Source organism: Lissotriton vulgaris, chromosome 8 (genome assembly GCF_964263255.1).
Source record: "Lissotriton vulgaris chromosome 8, aLisVul1.2, whole genome shotgun sequence".
NCBI lineage: Eukaryota > Metazoa > Chordata > Amphibia > Caudata > Salamandridae > Lissotriton > Lissotriton vulgaris.
In genome coordinates this window covers 814,138,453-814,154,344 of record NC_141696.1, presented here as the reverse complement: position 1 = coordinate 814,154,344, position 15,892 = coordinate 814,138,453, and the positions used below count along the sequence as shown (strand labels likewise).

Below are 15,892 nucleotides of genomic sequence, written 5' to 3'. Positions count from 1 at the left end.
GTTGGCGCGCTCGCCGAGTGGGCTCCTAAATAGCTTTTGCCTGGGGCACTTCCAAAGACTAGCACGCTAACACAGAGTGTGGTGTCTCTAGCTCACCTCCAAGATGGCGGGCGGCGTGAGGCGGTAAAGAAATCACCAAAGTGGTGAAGTGTGCTTTTAATTCCGATAGTTCTTTCCTATTGTAGTGCTTGCAATGTGAAAGACAGGGGGAGCGTGGTGTCACAGTGAAATACTGGAGCAGAAAAAACAAATTCGATCTCCAAAATAAATTTCGAGCAGCAATAAGTTTTTACAAGATTACAATTTTAAAAAAGGAGCAGGGCTCCAAACAGGTTAAACAATTTAAAACAATAGCGATTTTTCGAGTGCATCAGCACAATGTCATTCTGGATTTTGTCTTAAGTTAGTTATGTGAATCGGGCCCGATGATACTCCAGTGTAGGCCTGGGCAGAGAAGATGTGCCTCCAATTATGGCGCTATCTTAACTCCATGCCCAACCAACATTTTAATCTGGTCTCTCTGCACCTTAAAAATATCACCACTGACCTAGGTGGAGAACCTTGTAGTTTTTATTTTGGCTAAATTCGTTTTTTAGGGTGATTTTAATGGATTGTCAGTCCTCTCTTGTCTTTTGCCTCACTCTGAATTTGGTACACGGTTTTCATAATGGGAGCCTCCTCTAATTTGGAGAAAATGAATACCAGATATTTTTTTTTTCTTCTTTTTTTTTCTGACTCGTCAGCATGGATGTTTGTAGACCTATTGTTAACAAGTATTTAAGATAAACATAGAGCGTTCTTTGGCTCCCATCCAGAGGAATATTACTTTCTCATCTCATTCCACTGCCTGGTTCATATAGCTGTTTTTTCTCTTTCTCGTGTTCTGCAATGCAAGAGTGACTATTTTACATCTCTAAAGTACCCAGAATTTTCACACTTTTTAAAATGTTTATCTAAAATGTTTATCTCATGAATGCATTGCATGCAGAAAATATTTTTTTCACTGCAGCTGGCATTATTAATATTTTGGTCATTACTCTAAATGTAAGGCAGACCTATTAGTTTTGCTAATATATATTTTTTTTTTTTTGCTATCAAACTTGCGGACCGCTTGTATGGTCTCTTAGAGCCAGTTGTTTAGAGATGTTGTCTGGGTAGCCTGAGAACCCAGTAGTGGTAAGAGCCTACAAGATCACCTATCTGGTATGTGGTGTCACGCCAACGTTAGGAATTGCTCCGAAGTGATGTATGATATGAAGTTGGCGTTATGCTGCTTCGTTCCTTTATTATTGTTGGTCATCTGGAGGAAAAAGTTATCTGAATCGGAGTCCCTCGTACATATAGGCACGCAGTGCTTATTTCGTTTTTGATCTTGATTACTAACAATCGTTTGTGAAAAGTTGCAGTGTAAGCGCTTTATGCTTTCTTTTTATAGTTCCACCCTTGTGTGCAGCAGGCCTTACTTTCACCATCTTTCTGCCACCTTAATTACAGTTATACCATTGCAGTTCCTGCTTCGAGTGTGGATTTAAAGTGGGGACGGATTGATGTGTGCCAATCAGCTGGTGCACGCAGACTTGCTAAGATCTAAGCAATGCTAGCTGTTGTGTATACATTGCATTATGTGTAAACCCTGTTTATCATTTTGTCTTCCTTGCTTTCTCTTTAGTCTTGACTTGTCATTCCTTTTGTTTTTCTTTCTCTTCTCCCTCTAGACATTCACATTGTGGCCTTTGTATTGTGTTTATTTTGTGTGCTAGGTGTAAATTTAACTTGAGCTCGCTTTTACTGAACAAAAAGACAGTAGCACCATTAAACACTAATTAACGTAGCAAATAAATTGGAAAGAAAAATAAATTGTATCAATATATCAAGTGACATATAAAATACAGCCTGGAATGTGTTTTATACTCATGCCTTGTACTCCTACTCATGCCTTGTGAAGCTGTACAAAGCATTATAGCTGCTGGTCTACTCATGGTCTTGTCTGGTTGTTTTTCCTGTTGTCATTTCCAGCACATCTCGAGGGAAGCCGTGGCTCAAAACAAGCTGCAGTTGGATAGTTTTGTCTCCAGAGTATTGTGTATTTTCCTGTTGTAGAGCAGTAATTCACTGAGGCCTTTCCAAGCTATATTTCATGTCCTCTGTTTCTTGTGCTGAGTTTCTCACAAACTTCTTTGCAATTTCGTTCACATCTTATGTGCGTTTATGATGCTCAACAGTTTTAACTTTAGGGTCGAAGTACTTGTTATTTGTTTTGTGCCAGGGGAAGCCATGATGTGCTGTTTGTATTTTTGAACCACATTGATGCAAAACTGTTACATTTTCGAACATGCTTATTCTCTCCAATAGGGTGGACTAATTGAAGCAAATGGCGAACTCAAGGTGTTTATAGACCAAAACTTGAGTCCTGGAAAAGGTAAGAAATAGGTGTAGAGATGGATGTTTGGTGGGTCAAAGGCTTTCATTTTTTCACATTTTGAAGGTAAGATGTAGCACTGTGAATATTTAAATTTGTTATACAATTGAATAGCCTGCTGAATAAAAATATTGTAAAAAGCTATAATATGAATGATCATGGTAGCCAAATTAATTGCCGCTATTGAGTGAAAAACTATGTAGAAATATTACTTAAATAGTGCTTCATAAAAGGATGATTTATGAAGCATGTTAAAATAAGCTTTGGAATTAGGACCTTTAACATCACAGCTAACATATGGAAAACAATGTGACAATTTCTTACCGGTGGTTATGTCAAGAATGTGAAATATGTTCAACGTAGCAATTACATGGATATAAAAGTATGTGAAATATGTTATTTAGGTCAACTATTTTGCACATGACTATCGCCAGAATCTGAGTCTCGCATGCTGTTATTTGCCACGTGACAGCAAAATACTATTCTTTCAAGAAATGCATAAACTCTGTGGGGGGCGACATACACCCTTGTTAAAGTTTTAAACTGTGTGCAGTTAATATTGTACACGACCTGTGTGGTATCTGAAGAACAATTGAAAGTCATAAGCAGTTACATCCCAGCAGCAGGGAAAGAGCAGAAATTCGTGTGGAAACCTTACAACAGGGACTTTTGTCTCAGGTGTGTGCTAGGCGAAGAAAAGCACCAACCCTGCAAATCGTGTGCCTACTTTATAGTGCTTCCTGTATTTAAATATGCCCAAGGCACATGCTTCTCACGTGTGGAGATCCAACAGGTCAGAGACTTCCCGCAAGGTGTCTTGTATTGATTGCCGGTAGCGTTGTTGGGCCGTACAGGACCATAGCATATGCGTTCTCATTTCCATGGCCTTGTGTCCTTGGGCTTCTTGACCACTGTGTGATTTCAAATAATTTCATACAATTTTCCGCAATTTTCAGGTTTGCTGCCAGGAGCATTTTTGATCGAACTGGCCAGTCTCGTATTGTAAGGCCTTCCCATTGCAATGACCTGAGGCACAAGATCATGAGTAGTCCAGTCATAATAACTGGGACCCTTCCAACTTGGTCATATGGCTAAATATCTCATTGCAGTATATTTCGATTTCTAAACAAGACCATCAAACATGTACCACCAATCCCTCAAACCAACCCCTCTCCCCCCCCAAACACTTATCAAAGTTCAGAAACACGTGTTCAACATTTACAAGGGCTCTGATACCAGGTAAATATTATGATATTTACTTCTAACCGCAGATTCCTCACCTTAGAATACTGCCCAGGCAAGAGACCGGATCTGGAAACTTTATCCAGCAATGCCTTCATACTACAAGGTGATGCTGTGCTGCTCCAGGCTGACTTTGTACCACCCCGAAATTAACCGAGTGGAGCGACATATGCTGATCAGTTCCTTTCTTTACACTCCTTCTGGTGTGGATCCAAAACTGTCTTTTGTTGACACGCATGTTGTAAGTTTGTCCCCAAAGGTTCCACGGACGCAGAGCCAATACCCCAACTGATTGGTGTGAGCATAGTTTCTTGGGCCATGTGCAGCACTGCAACAAATCAAGGGCTTCAAAAACGCAATGCTATAGATTCTCTGTATGCATGCTACTACCGCTGGCATGCCTTAGGGCCCCAAGGAAACGGTGGGGCATCTAGCTGGATTCACGCCAGCAAAGTCCTTCCAGGCACCATTGGATCTGTTACCGTTTGCTCCGAGTCCCGCACCATCCCTGGTACATAGGTTTACTTCAACTCCAGGATCTATGCCTGGCTGCTCCCATTCAATACCAGTACTAGCACCACCGGTGCCGAAAGAGGATCTGGGGCAGATTCCGATGTCTGACCCCAAGCAAGGGCCCCTGTCCCCCCAATCCCTTACCCACTACAGCAATATTCATTAAGCTGCTTTAGTTTTCCCTTTGCGGTGCACACCCATCCTTTTGGGGGCAGTTTTCAGTATTTCCTTCCAAGGTGACAATCTATCCCATCCGACGAATAGGTCATACAAATTGTTCGGCATGGGTTGTCCCTGCCCTTTGCCTTTTTGCTACTCCAAACTTTCTCCCACATTTGACCAACTTTGAGGAACACTTCTCCATTCTGTTACAGGAGGAGCGAGTGTTCCTCTCCAAAGGTGCTTTCAGGCAGGTTCTGGATTCGCAAAGGTCAGAGGTTGCTATTTCATTGTGCCAAAAAGGATGGAGGCCTCCAGCCAAGAAAGGACCTTTTGACCTCTAAACGCCTTTCTGCGGAAGGACAAATTCAGTATGTGCAGATCTTGGCTGCTCTGGATTTATGGAACTAGATGGTATTCTTGCATCAGCAGGAGGTGTATTTTCATATAAATGTCCCGAAGTCCCACGTATGTTACCTGCAGTTTAAGGTCAGCGGGGGGCACTTTGTTTGCTATGTTATCCTTTGGCCTCGCCAACACCCTTTTGGTGTTCACAAAAGTGATGGCGGAAGTCGCTGTAACATCCGGAGGTTGGAGATACCAGTGTCTTCTATCTCAATTACTTTCTTTTGAAGACTAGTTCACCACTGCTGCTGTCTTGGTAAGTGTGTCCCATACCTTAATAGATGGTCCAATTTATGTCCAATCTGGAAGATCCTGCTTGCCTAGGGAGCAGCATCCCCTCATAACTGGGTCTACATAGCAGTGTCCCCGTTTCATTAACGTCCAAAAATTGTAATTTCTTGGAGAGACCACACTAAAACATTTCTGAGTTGAGCTGTATGTAATACTTTCGATGTCCGACTTGCCCAACCCTACACAGACATTCCCCTATTCTGTATCAATCTACTTGAAATTAGTAGTTTTGTCCGATGAAATAGTTATAAGCATTTTTTAGTTACCCTAAAAGTTGTCTAAGAATTAAAATGTGCAGGGACTGGGGGTAAAAAAAATAAAGGTATTGCAGTCTCGGAAGGATATTTATTTTCACTGCTGCTATCATGGCCATCAAGGAAGTGAACGAGGGACTGTATTATGAAGGTAGTGCTTGCTTTTATTTATAACATTCTGTTAGATAACCATGTAGCAATCTTGTAGAGTTGAAGCTATACAAATGCCTTTGTTTTTTATGCCTCTTTGCCCATTAACGTGATGACCAGACTTTGATTCTGCTTCAGACTTGTTGGCTAATTTTAATACCCTTTATATTTCTGATTTAACTAAATGAATGCAGAAGCTGGATACTTCACATCGTTGTATGATTGACACTACTGCAGGGGTCCGTTTTATGGCGTTCTTCTAGCTCAAACTAGATTGTTAGCGAAAAGATATATATTGAAATCCGTACCTTAAACCTCTGGAGTATGTCTGATCTGTTGAGTTAGAGGTTCGATTAAGAGTTTAAAAAGGAGTGAGTTTAGAGGTCAGTTCAGTCGCGTACCTCGAAAGAGGCAAAAAAAATCTTAGCTTTATCCCCGTTAATTACAACACATGCTGGAGGGGTTTTCTATTCTGAAAACAGACACAAACACCCCCGCCGCTCCCCTTCACCTTTCCCAATACTTTCTACTGCTCCCACTAAGACTGGACCCCCTAATGGATTTCTGAATGTTGTACCAAATGTCTGACTATTTCTTATGAACACTGATTGGTCCGGGTCCACAAGGTAAGGCATGCAACCCTTCATTCTGTTGGCCAGGGCCTTCATTTAAATCTTGAAATACACATTGAGAAATGCACATTGCTCGTTTGGTTTCCTTGCGCAAAGTACTAAAATTATACTTTCCTTTCATGAAGTCAGTAGATTAAATGTGGGGCAAGCAGTGAGTGAACCCTTTTATAAAATATATTTGTGAGTTCAGCTGGACCAGGTGCTTTATTTGGGAATATTTACTATGATTTTTTACCCCTTCTTCTGACATCTTCCTCTCTCTTGTCTTCTGTGTAAGGGCGGGCCAAGCCAGTCTATGGTTTCCAGAAATGTTGATATCCGGGTTTTGGCTACAATTCAGGTCTCTAGAGGACGTCTGTAAAGAGTCCCATTTAGGCTTTTCGGTTTTGGATACGTAGCCTTTATGCAATCTCATGTTTTGTGTTCTGATGTGGTCTGTAGAGTGGCACAATCTATCCACTAGTAGCATGTCATCATTTTTGTCCCTTTTCCCTGTACTGCAGTTCTTTAGCTTTTAGATCTTCCTCCAGTTTAGTTTGTCTGAAGGCCCAACAGTGGAGCTGGTGTGTTCAGTTTGATATTACCAAGCCCTAATCGCCAATTTTGAACAAAGGGGACCCCTACTCCTAATGCATTCACTACTTGTAGGGAATAATATAAACTATAATTTGTAAAGCAAACAGTAGTGAGCTTAATAATTAAGCCAAACAACCCAAGAAAACCATACAATAAATGAAGTGGAATAGTATCTCATGTAAAAAAACTTAACATGTTATATTTGAAATTGATTTTTTGAATTTTATTTCAATTTTTTCTTAATTTTAGTTAAATATTTCTTATATATAAATACATATATTGCATTGAAAAGTCAATCACATACAATTTATAATTCAAGAGGTGTGTGAAAACATACTAAATCACAAAAAAGAAAGTGGGGGAATGGAACAATACAAATGACAATGATCTTAAATAGGGCTAGTGGAGTTAGCAAAGCGGTGGATGTTGACTCTAGGCGCGTTTCAGCATTTGCCTTCTTCAGGAGTCCGTCATTTGCAATTGGACATTACATATAACACTGAAAAACATATAAAAAAACCGTGTCACAAATATAATAATATTGTAATAATTATAAATTCAGTGTAACAACCTTGGGTCTAAGTCTAACTTATATCAAAAAACACAATCTATAATCATAATAAATCTAGTTTCGGTATATACAGTTGATGATTGTATAGGAGCAACTTTGAACACATTTGAAGATCTTGCCTTCGACCTCATAAGTCTATCTCAAATATAATAGAGTTTCATTTAGACTTACTCTATTCTAGACATATACATGCTATAGCGGCTGTTAGGTTGATGCTAAACTAAAACCTAACCAGATTCACAATTTAATAACTTATTTGGAAACAGCTACTATTTGAGAATCATTTTAATGATGAGAAAGTCACATGTGGTCAATGGTTTCCTATGTAGTAATTAGAGCTTAATTTTACTAAAAAGGAGTAATAGAAAAGAAAAGGATGAAAAAGGAAAAAAGATAAGAGAAGAAAAGAAAGGCGGGGTTGATGTGCCGAATATACTAAGTATACTAAACAGTGGTTGTCACATCTGCTTATATACTTATTGCCCCAATAGAAATGGTAATGGGTTTAAAGGTATCAACATAGGAATGAAAAAAGGGGGGGTTTTGGGGGTTTGGGAGGGGGAGAAAGAGAGAAGGAAAAGATGAAGTAGTTACTTACAGTGGGAATAGATATCTCTCTCTCTCTTTTGTCTTGTTGCTTGAATTAAAGGTAAATTATTCAATTTGGAAGTAGCGCTTCCGGACCCTTTATGGTTGAAAAAATATCAAGGGAACCACATTAAAAATTAAACTGTAACCGGAATTTGCAGACATGTTAGCCCAATAGGTATAAGGTGGGCTGGATGTCTGGCATGCTACTCTCAGGTTAACCTTAAGGTAAATCTGTAGAGTTATCTGTTATAATAAATTGTGTTATTTATTTATGAAAAAAACAATAACCTCATTCCTTGTTTATATACTCTGTGACCATTGAATGCACTGCATTCTTGTTATAGTAGGGTTCTGTTGTTCTACTTTAGACATATAGACTAATTATCACTCTACACTTATTATCATAAGTTGTGGTGAAGCATACTATATGTACCTGGTTTACTTGCTGTTTATTCTTGTTATTGCGCTTCTAAGGTAACTGGCAAGCAAGTTGAATTAGATCAATGAAGAATAGAACTGCAATAGATGAAAAGTATGTGTATAATAATACAAAAAGGGAGAGAGAAAGGCATGATTATCTGCATATAGAAATAATCGATGTCACTGAATATATACCTTATTGGTTAATAGTCACGAATAAATATGGTTCAATATTCGGGACGAGTCAGAGTGGCACTTTTATCGGATGGACGATGGATGTTGTACTCGGTAGCGAACGATCTTGACCTCTATTAGGATGAATATGTAATTATTAGTACATGGTCTACTTCTATATAAGTTATAGCATCTAGTTTGTCACAGGGTCTAAGATCTATATTCCGATGGAGTTAAGTTAAAGTGACATGTTACCTGTATTAGTTGTAGGTGATTATTATTAGGTAAATAATAGGGGTACACCCATCGCTAGCCAACCTTCACACATGGAAGCACTAATGGACAAAGCGAGAGACCAAAGTATGCATTATATAGAGACTTAGCTACCAATTAGTTGTGACCAAATTATTTTGTAGATAGATCACGAGACATACCTATCAAACATGGTCCATGATGTGGATAAGTGATTAAAATTGGTTTGATCAAGGATAGGCGGCGCTGACAGTCCTAAAAAATTAGAACAAATATGGGGACAAAAAAAAAGGGGGGGGGGGGAGAGAAGAAAAGTAAGGGATTTATTAAAACTTAACTTCTTTTTCGACGTAGTAATGCTCCTAGAGGATCAATGGTTGACGATTACCTTGTTTTAAAATAACAACACGATGTAGATGGGGTTCTGGAAAGCGTCCGTCATCGTTGCCAGCTCACGAGAAAATAACTCGGATATGAGCTGTTTATATATCCCTACGTAATGGGAAATGTGGTTCAGGTGTGTTAATAAGAGAAGGGCGGGAGGAAGAGAAAATGTGTAAGACTAGTCTGTCTGAGAGTGATTACGTCCTCCTAGGTGCGACGTGATATGTTGCATGTACCTATAGAGATGCACAAGTAGTTTGAGCAGAAACTACAGGTAGACGAGATCTGGAGGGTATCGCAAGACTTGCGAGTAGTTTAGAAATAAAATTGACATAAAACTAAATCGTAGTGAGATTTGTTAATTCCAGCGAGGCATAATGCTCAACAATAGAAGAATACGCTGTAGTGTAGTGTAACTAGACCAAGAGTAATTACGTCCTCATAAGTGCATCGTGGCTTACATTCACCAGCCAATGAAATAACACGAGTAGTTTGAATGGTAAACTACAAGAAAAAGATGTGGAGGATGTCGCGAGACATGGTTTATGTAAATAGACCAATCAACTTACACAAGTAGTTTAGGATTAAAACTACAGTGGAACGAGATTATGGTAATTCTCGCGAGACTTGGTGCTAAATGGTAGTAGTCTCCGCTGTAGTATTTTTCACTGTATGATTAAAGTAATTCTATAATGGAACTACAACATTAAAGTGGGTTGGTAAACTAGCGGTCGTGTGTGTTATATTATAGCAGTGAAAACAATTGCTTGATCTGGCAGTCAGTGGTGTTATTATAGTCCAACAATGAACCGAGCATATTGAGAAAAACACAGTCTTGATGCTCGTAATTTATTCTCAGGGGTAAGGCTACTGGAATCAACCTTAGACAAATAGAGAGAGCCAGAATATTACCATTATAGACCTAAATAAATGAAGGAAAACGTGTAATACATACAGATTAGGGCCTATATCTGAACTGTTGTGGTAATCATTAAATTATTGCCTGCTCCCATGGAATCTCAAGGTTGATTCCTGTAGTAGCTGTGTCTAAGGAAAAAATCCAGTACACCTCTCTCTTTTTACGTATTTTGTCTGGGCAGAGTCCTACTCTTGGTTGCACATTTTCAAGGATGTACCACCTAACATCTTCTGGACAATGACTATATTCCAAGAAGTGCGCCACCATAGGGGCATTAGTTATCTTGGTACGTATTGCAGACTTGTGTTCAGTTATTCTTTTGTTAATTGATCTGGAGGTTTCGCCTACATATCCCTTTTGACAAGGACATAGTACTAAGTATACTACATTTTGTGTTTTACAATTTGTCATTGTTTTGCTGGTAATTATGTTGTTCAATGCAAGGTCTTTACCTTCAATCGCTTGTGGACAGATCCTGCAGTTACCGCATTTGAAATTGCCTGTTACTGGGTTATCACTAGTTATACTTCTTTGTATGGATTTCACTTTGTCTGGCAGTCTCGATCTTACAACTAGATCTTTTATGTTCTTGTTTCTTTTGTAGGCAAAGACTGGTTTCGGTATATGGTCTTGTTTAGACTTATTGACATTCAAAAGATGCCAATTGGAGTAGATTATCTGTCTCAACTTGTCATTCAATAGAGAATGTCTAGTAACAAATACTAATTTGTCATTTTGTTTCTTGTCCTTTTCTTGTAGAATTGATTGACGATCAAAAAACCGTGCTCTTTTAAATGATTCCCGGACAAGCCTGTGCGGGTAGCCACGGTCTTCAAATTTCTTTTTCATGACTGTGGCACGGTCATCGTAGTCTTGTTGTGTCGTACAATTACGCCGTAATCTTAAGAATTGTCTAAAAGGGATACTATTTTTTTGTGATGCAGGATGGAAACTTTTATAGTGAGCAACGTATTGCGAGCAGTCGGCTTCACAAATAAGTCCACATAGAGTTGGCCTTGGTCATTCTTGATAATTACATCTAAAAATTCCATCTCAATGTTACTTGAATGAGATGTAAATCTCAAGTTGCTGTCACACACATTGAGCCATGCTATAAATTCATTCAGGGTGTCCTCATTGTCATCCCATATGAATATCACGTCGTCTATGTATCTCGACCAGTGAAGAATGGTTTCAAAAAATGGAGAGATTGCATTAAAAATGTGGATATTTTCAAAGTATGCCATATAGATATTTGCAATAGTAGGGGCGCAAGATGCGCCCATACTGACTCCTTTGATTTGTAGGTATAAATTCCCATGGAATTCAGACATTCTCCTGTAGAACAATATTAAGGCAGTCTAATATGAAGGACATGTTACAATCCACTTCAAATGTAACGATAAACCATTCTGTTGCTAAAATTGCGCCATCAATGGGGATATTAGAATATAAACTTTCCACATCTAATGTCACTATGCTGTCTTTTTTCATTGAAAGCTGTGCCCTCTAGCAAATTAATGATATGGCCAGTATCTTTGACATATCCCGGAGTTTTGGATATGTAGGGTCTTAATATAGCATCCAGAGGTTCAGTGATGCTTCCTATAGTGTTGACAATAGGTCGAAAGGGAGGATCTACTTCATTCTTGTGGACTTTTGGTGTTCCGTATAGACAAGCCATTCTAGGTCTTGATACATTTAAGTATTCATATTCTTTTTGGCATATGTCTCCATTGTGTAGAGCGGCAGATGTCAGTTTCTGTATTTTTTGTTTAGTTTTAGCAGTAGGGTCTTTTGTTATTTGTTTATAAAAGACATTGTCATTCAGCATATTTACTATTTTTGCTGTGTAGTTGGCGGTATCGAGAATAGCAATCCCTCCTCCTTTGTCGCATCCCTTCACAGTAATGGAGGTAGATTCTTTCAAAGACTTGAGTGCACTATACTCTTCCATTGTGAGGTTGTAAGGAGTATTAGGAATAAATTTGGTTGCTATTCTCAGTTTGTTTATGACTACCTGTTCAAAGATTTGAATTTCAGGATTCACTTGATCTAAAGTTGGGGTAAAGATTGACTTAGGTGCTAGACCCGATTTGTTAGTTTCTCTTGTCTCAAATTCATTTTTAGAGAAAAAAATCTGTAAGTCTTATTTTTCTAAAAAACGTCATAGTATCATTGAAAAGTTCAAATTTATTAAGGCCAGAGTGTGGTACATAGCTAAGTCCTTTGGATAGTAGTGAATATGTGTCCTGATCAGGTGCCTGGCTACTGAGATTAAAAATAGGAATGGTTGTCATTCTCTCCAGTAGCGTGCATTGCGAGTTTCTAGATATCTGTTTGGGTTCATTTGTTGATGTTCCTGGTATTGGGGTTGGTGGTCCTGATAGTGAGGCTGATATTGAGGCGGGTGTTGGGGTTGATATTGTCCCCTCTGTTGGTAGGATTGGCGAGGTTGGTATCCGCCTTTGAATTGTAATCGATAGCGGGGTCGCCAATTGCCCCGGCTCTGTGGGCGCTGTCCTAAAAAAGAGGATCTCGATCTGTGGTTAAATTGATAACCTTGATTTTGGTATGAAGAGGAACTTCCACCACTGTCTGAATCAGACGAGTTTGAGAGTGGCACAATCTATCCACTAGTAGCATGTCATCATTTTTGTCCCTTTTCCCTGTACTGCAGTTCTTTAGCTTTTAGATCTTCCTCCAGTTTAGTTTGTCTGAAGGCCCAACAGTGGAGCTGGTGTGTTCAGTTTGATATTACCAAGCCCTAATCGCCACCTTAAAGGTGTTCCAGATAATACGAAGGGGACTGTTAGTGGTTGGTTGAATTGTAAAGCAATCTTGTGTTTGGTCCTTTTTCACCTATTCATTTAAGATGATATTCAGGGCGGATGAGTCAATCCTCAATGATTTTGTCTGCATGTTTCCCCTGAAGTGAAGTCCCATATTATGTGTGCAAAATTTGTCACGGCTATGAGGCCTATCTCTATTTTGTCTATTTCGTGTAGTTGTGTAATCGTACTCCTTGCCAAATCGATCCTAAAACATGATCTGTGGCTGTGGAAGAACAATGAGAATTCTTTCTTTGTGCATTTCAAGCCAAATATTATTTAGACCCAGATCCGAAATGTATGTTCTGGGGGACTAAACATCCGACCTCCATTTTATATAGTAATTGGGTGTCTCTCAAGCTTGAGATTTTAGATGAGATTGTAGGCCCCCACGCACAGCATCTCTTTGTAAGCTTTATTGCAAATTGTTTTTTGGCTTTCAACCAGATTGGGTTTCTACTGGGTGTTTGGTGTGCATAACACCACCATTATTGTAACCCTGATGGTGTTCAGTTTGTCTGAAACGCGATTCTCTCCCTTCTCATGTGCCATATTGTTTTGGACACTACAGACCTTCCTATCCATGGCTATTGCACGGAATTGTGTGGGGTATGATCTTCTGTGCCGCTAAGCTTGTTTTTTTTTATTGTTTTAGACCATGTGTGATTCCTAAATGTATACTATTTCTGGATTTTTGCTTCGTTATCACTTGCCAAACCATGTGTCTTTTAATCTGGGAGTTGAGACCCCTACCATTCTATTATATTAGCTTAGTCCTGGGGTCTTCTTTAAGGCAGTAATAAAATCTTGGCATGTGGCTTTGTTTTTCAAATTTTCTGGTAGTAGTGTAATGTAGTTCCTATATTCCCAATAGGCTCTGCGCATTGGAATAACATAAACGATATATTAGACATAGGACTGAGGTCGACTAGGTCTCTATTGAATATGTTAGACTTCATTATGAATGCCAGCTATCTCAGAGGTCATTAGAAACTATCTCGAGTGAACAGGAAGGAGTTAACTTTCCTGAATAGACAAGAAGGGATTATTTTCTGACAACCGCATAAACATGACAACTTTGCTCCCTCCAGAATAAGGAGTATATCTCCAGAGTTGTGTGAAAACAATAGATGGCTGTTTCACTCATTCAATCGTGCATGCTTAGTTTCACCAGAGTGCAGAGAAATAGAGACGAGCGTTTTCAATAAAAGTTGTTATTTATTGAGCAGTCTTCTTTCTCATGCAAGAGAAGTGAATTGCCACAATTGCAATACTAGTCATAAAGTAAAGTGCGTACAGTAAAAGGAGTATTATGAAATAATACTGTAAAAGCATTTATATGGTTTCTGAGCCATATGATACTTAAAACGGATAAAATATATACAATACATACAATGATAAAAGTTGACTAAACTTACTCAACTGGTGCTTCTAAAATACACCTACCCTGGTGTACCTAACCTAAGCCTAGTACGTGGGAAGGAGTAAGTGAGCTGCAGTTTAAGTTAAGTTAGTTTTGCCAAGAATCTGAATCAAGAATTCTCTAAGGGTTTAATCAGCTCCGTACATTGGTTTTAGAAAGAAGGAGGTCTTGTATCTCTTTATCAGGACTCGATCTCCCAGCAACCCACAAGGGTGACTGGAAACACTGGAGCTGGATTTCTCGGCAGGAGAAAAGACAGCGTCTCTCTCAGTGAGTCAAATGGGTGGGTCGGCTTCCTTCGGCACTCGCATCAGCTAGGCTTTGGGTAAGTAGATAGCTGCTCTGCGCCAAACCACTGTGTGTCTGCTTAAGGCAAATGCTGGTATATTTATACCTGGAAGGTGCCAAGTTTTACGTAAGGTTGGACATAAGACGTCACTAAGAACTTTCAGTTCTTTCAGGACTCTCAGGAGTTCTAGGACAAATCAAAACAGAAGCAGGGGGAATTCCCGGGCTGCTGGAGGCTTGGTTTGTTTAAAGAACACGTTGTACTTTCTAGGAGTCTAGGGAAGTAGCCTTGCTGTATTTGGACTGCATTGGCTATGACTAAATATGGATATGATTCTTAAACCTTTATAAGGATATGATTTGTTATAACCACATAAGGGCATGAATCGGGAATATTTAATTAGGGTCCTAGATACGTTCACAACAGTAGGGGTCATGTGTATCCTCCCCAGTTGGATGTTCAGATTGCCCCTCCGTCCACCCATTACCTTTCGCCCCCACACCACTCATTACCTTTTACCTGCTCCCTAACAGCAACCTAAACATATGCTTAGAAACCTAGAATTTCCTTTGGTAAAATAATGTTGTATGTTAGATGCATCCCGGTACTCCACTAACCTGTACCAGCCTCCCCAACTCCCCCCCCCCCCCCCCACACACACGCACCAAGAATCACCAACCTCTGCAGTAAATGGGTAAACCCATCTACATCTGATCTGTATTTCTGATTTTTGAGTTCAACCGTGATTTTTGACAAAGCTTTAAATCTTTCTGGAAGCAGGGGGGCTGAGAAATGCCCTGGTAGAAGTGAGTTGGACACCTCTTGAACTTTCATGTTGACGCACTGCCCTGAGGATTTCCACTTTAGTTTCACATTAACTTATTTTTGTAAATATATCTTTCGAACTAATCCTGGGTGAAGAGATCCTAATGTATGTGCAAGTACAATGTTATTCTCTTGAACCTCCTTACCTGGGACATTTTTAAAGAGACGTACACAGAAGTCAACTATGCTCATTCCTTCCAAGGGATTACCTGGCATTTCCAATGTAGATGCAATCTCTTCGTGGTCTAACCGTTAGATCTTCACGTTTATTTCTAGTTTACCGCACCAATGTTCAGCAAGTCTTTTGAGTTTTTTATGTATTGGTTTACATTACCTTTGATTGAATCTTTATTGCTGCTCCATTTGTCCCCAATGACTTTGATGTCCTTGGACAGGTCTGGCAACGTGTTCTGCTTTTCTGTTCTTACTGCCTGTAGTTCTGTCATTGTGATAGTCAGCTTGCCTTACATATATTAAAGACCAGACCACGAATCTGCTTTGATTAGTTGTGGAGGGGGACGAAAGGGGGTTGGGCTGGCTGCTTCTTTTTGGGGTAATCATCTTTGGATCTA

At 39.4% G+C, this 15,892-nt stretch overlaps 1 protein-coding gene across 8 annotated transcripts in view; it reads left to right on the top strand.

Annotated features, from left to right (window-relative positions):
* Positions 1-15,892, top strand: part of TFDP1 (transcription factor Dp-1) — a 531,476-nt gene that overhangs the window by 122,845 nt on the left and 392,739 nt on the right. For all 8 annotated transcript variants that reach the window (XM_086934690.1, XM_086934693.1, XM_086934687.1 and 5 more), the window contains exon 3: positions 2,353-2,419. In XM_086934690.1, the coding sequence (XP_086790816.1) occupies positions 2,353-2,419 (67 nt within the window). The remainder of the gene's footprint in view (positions 1-2,352; positions 2,420-15,892) is intronic.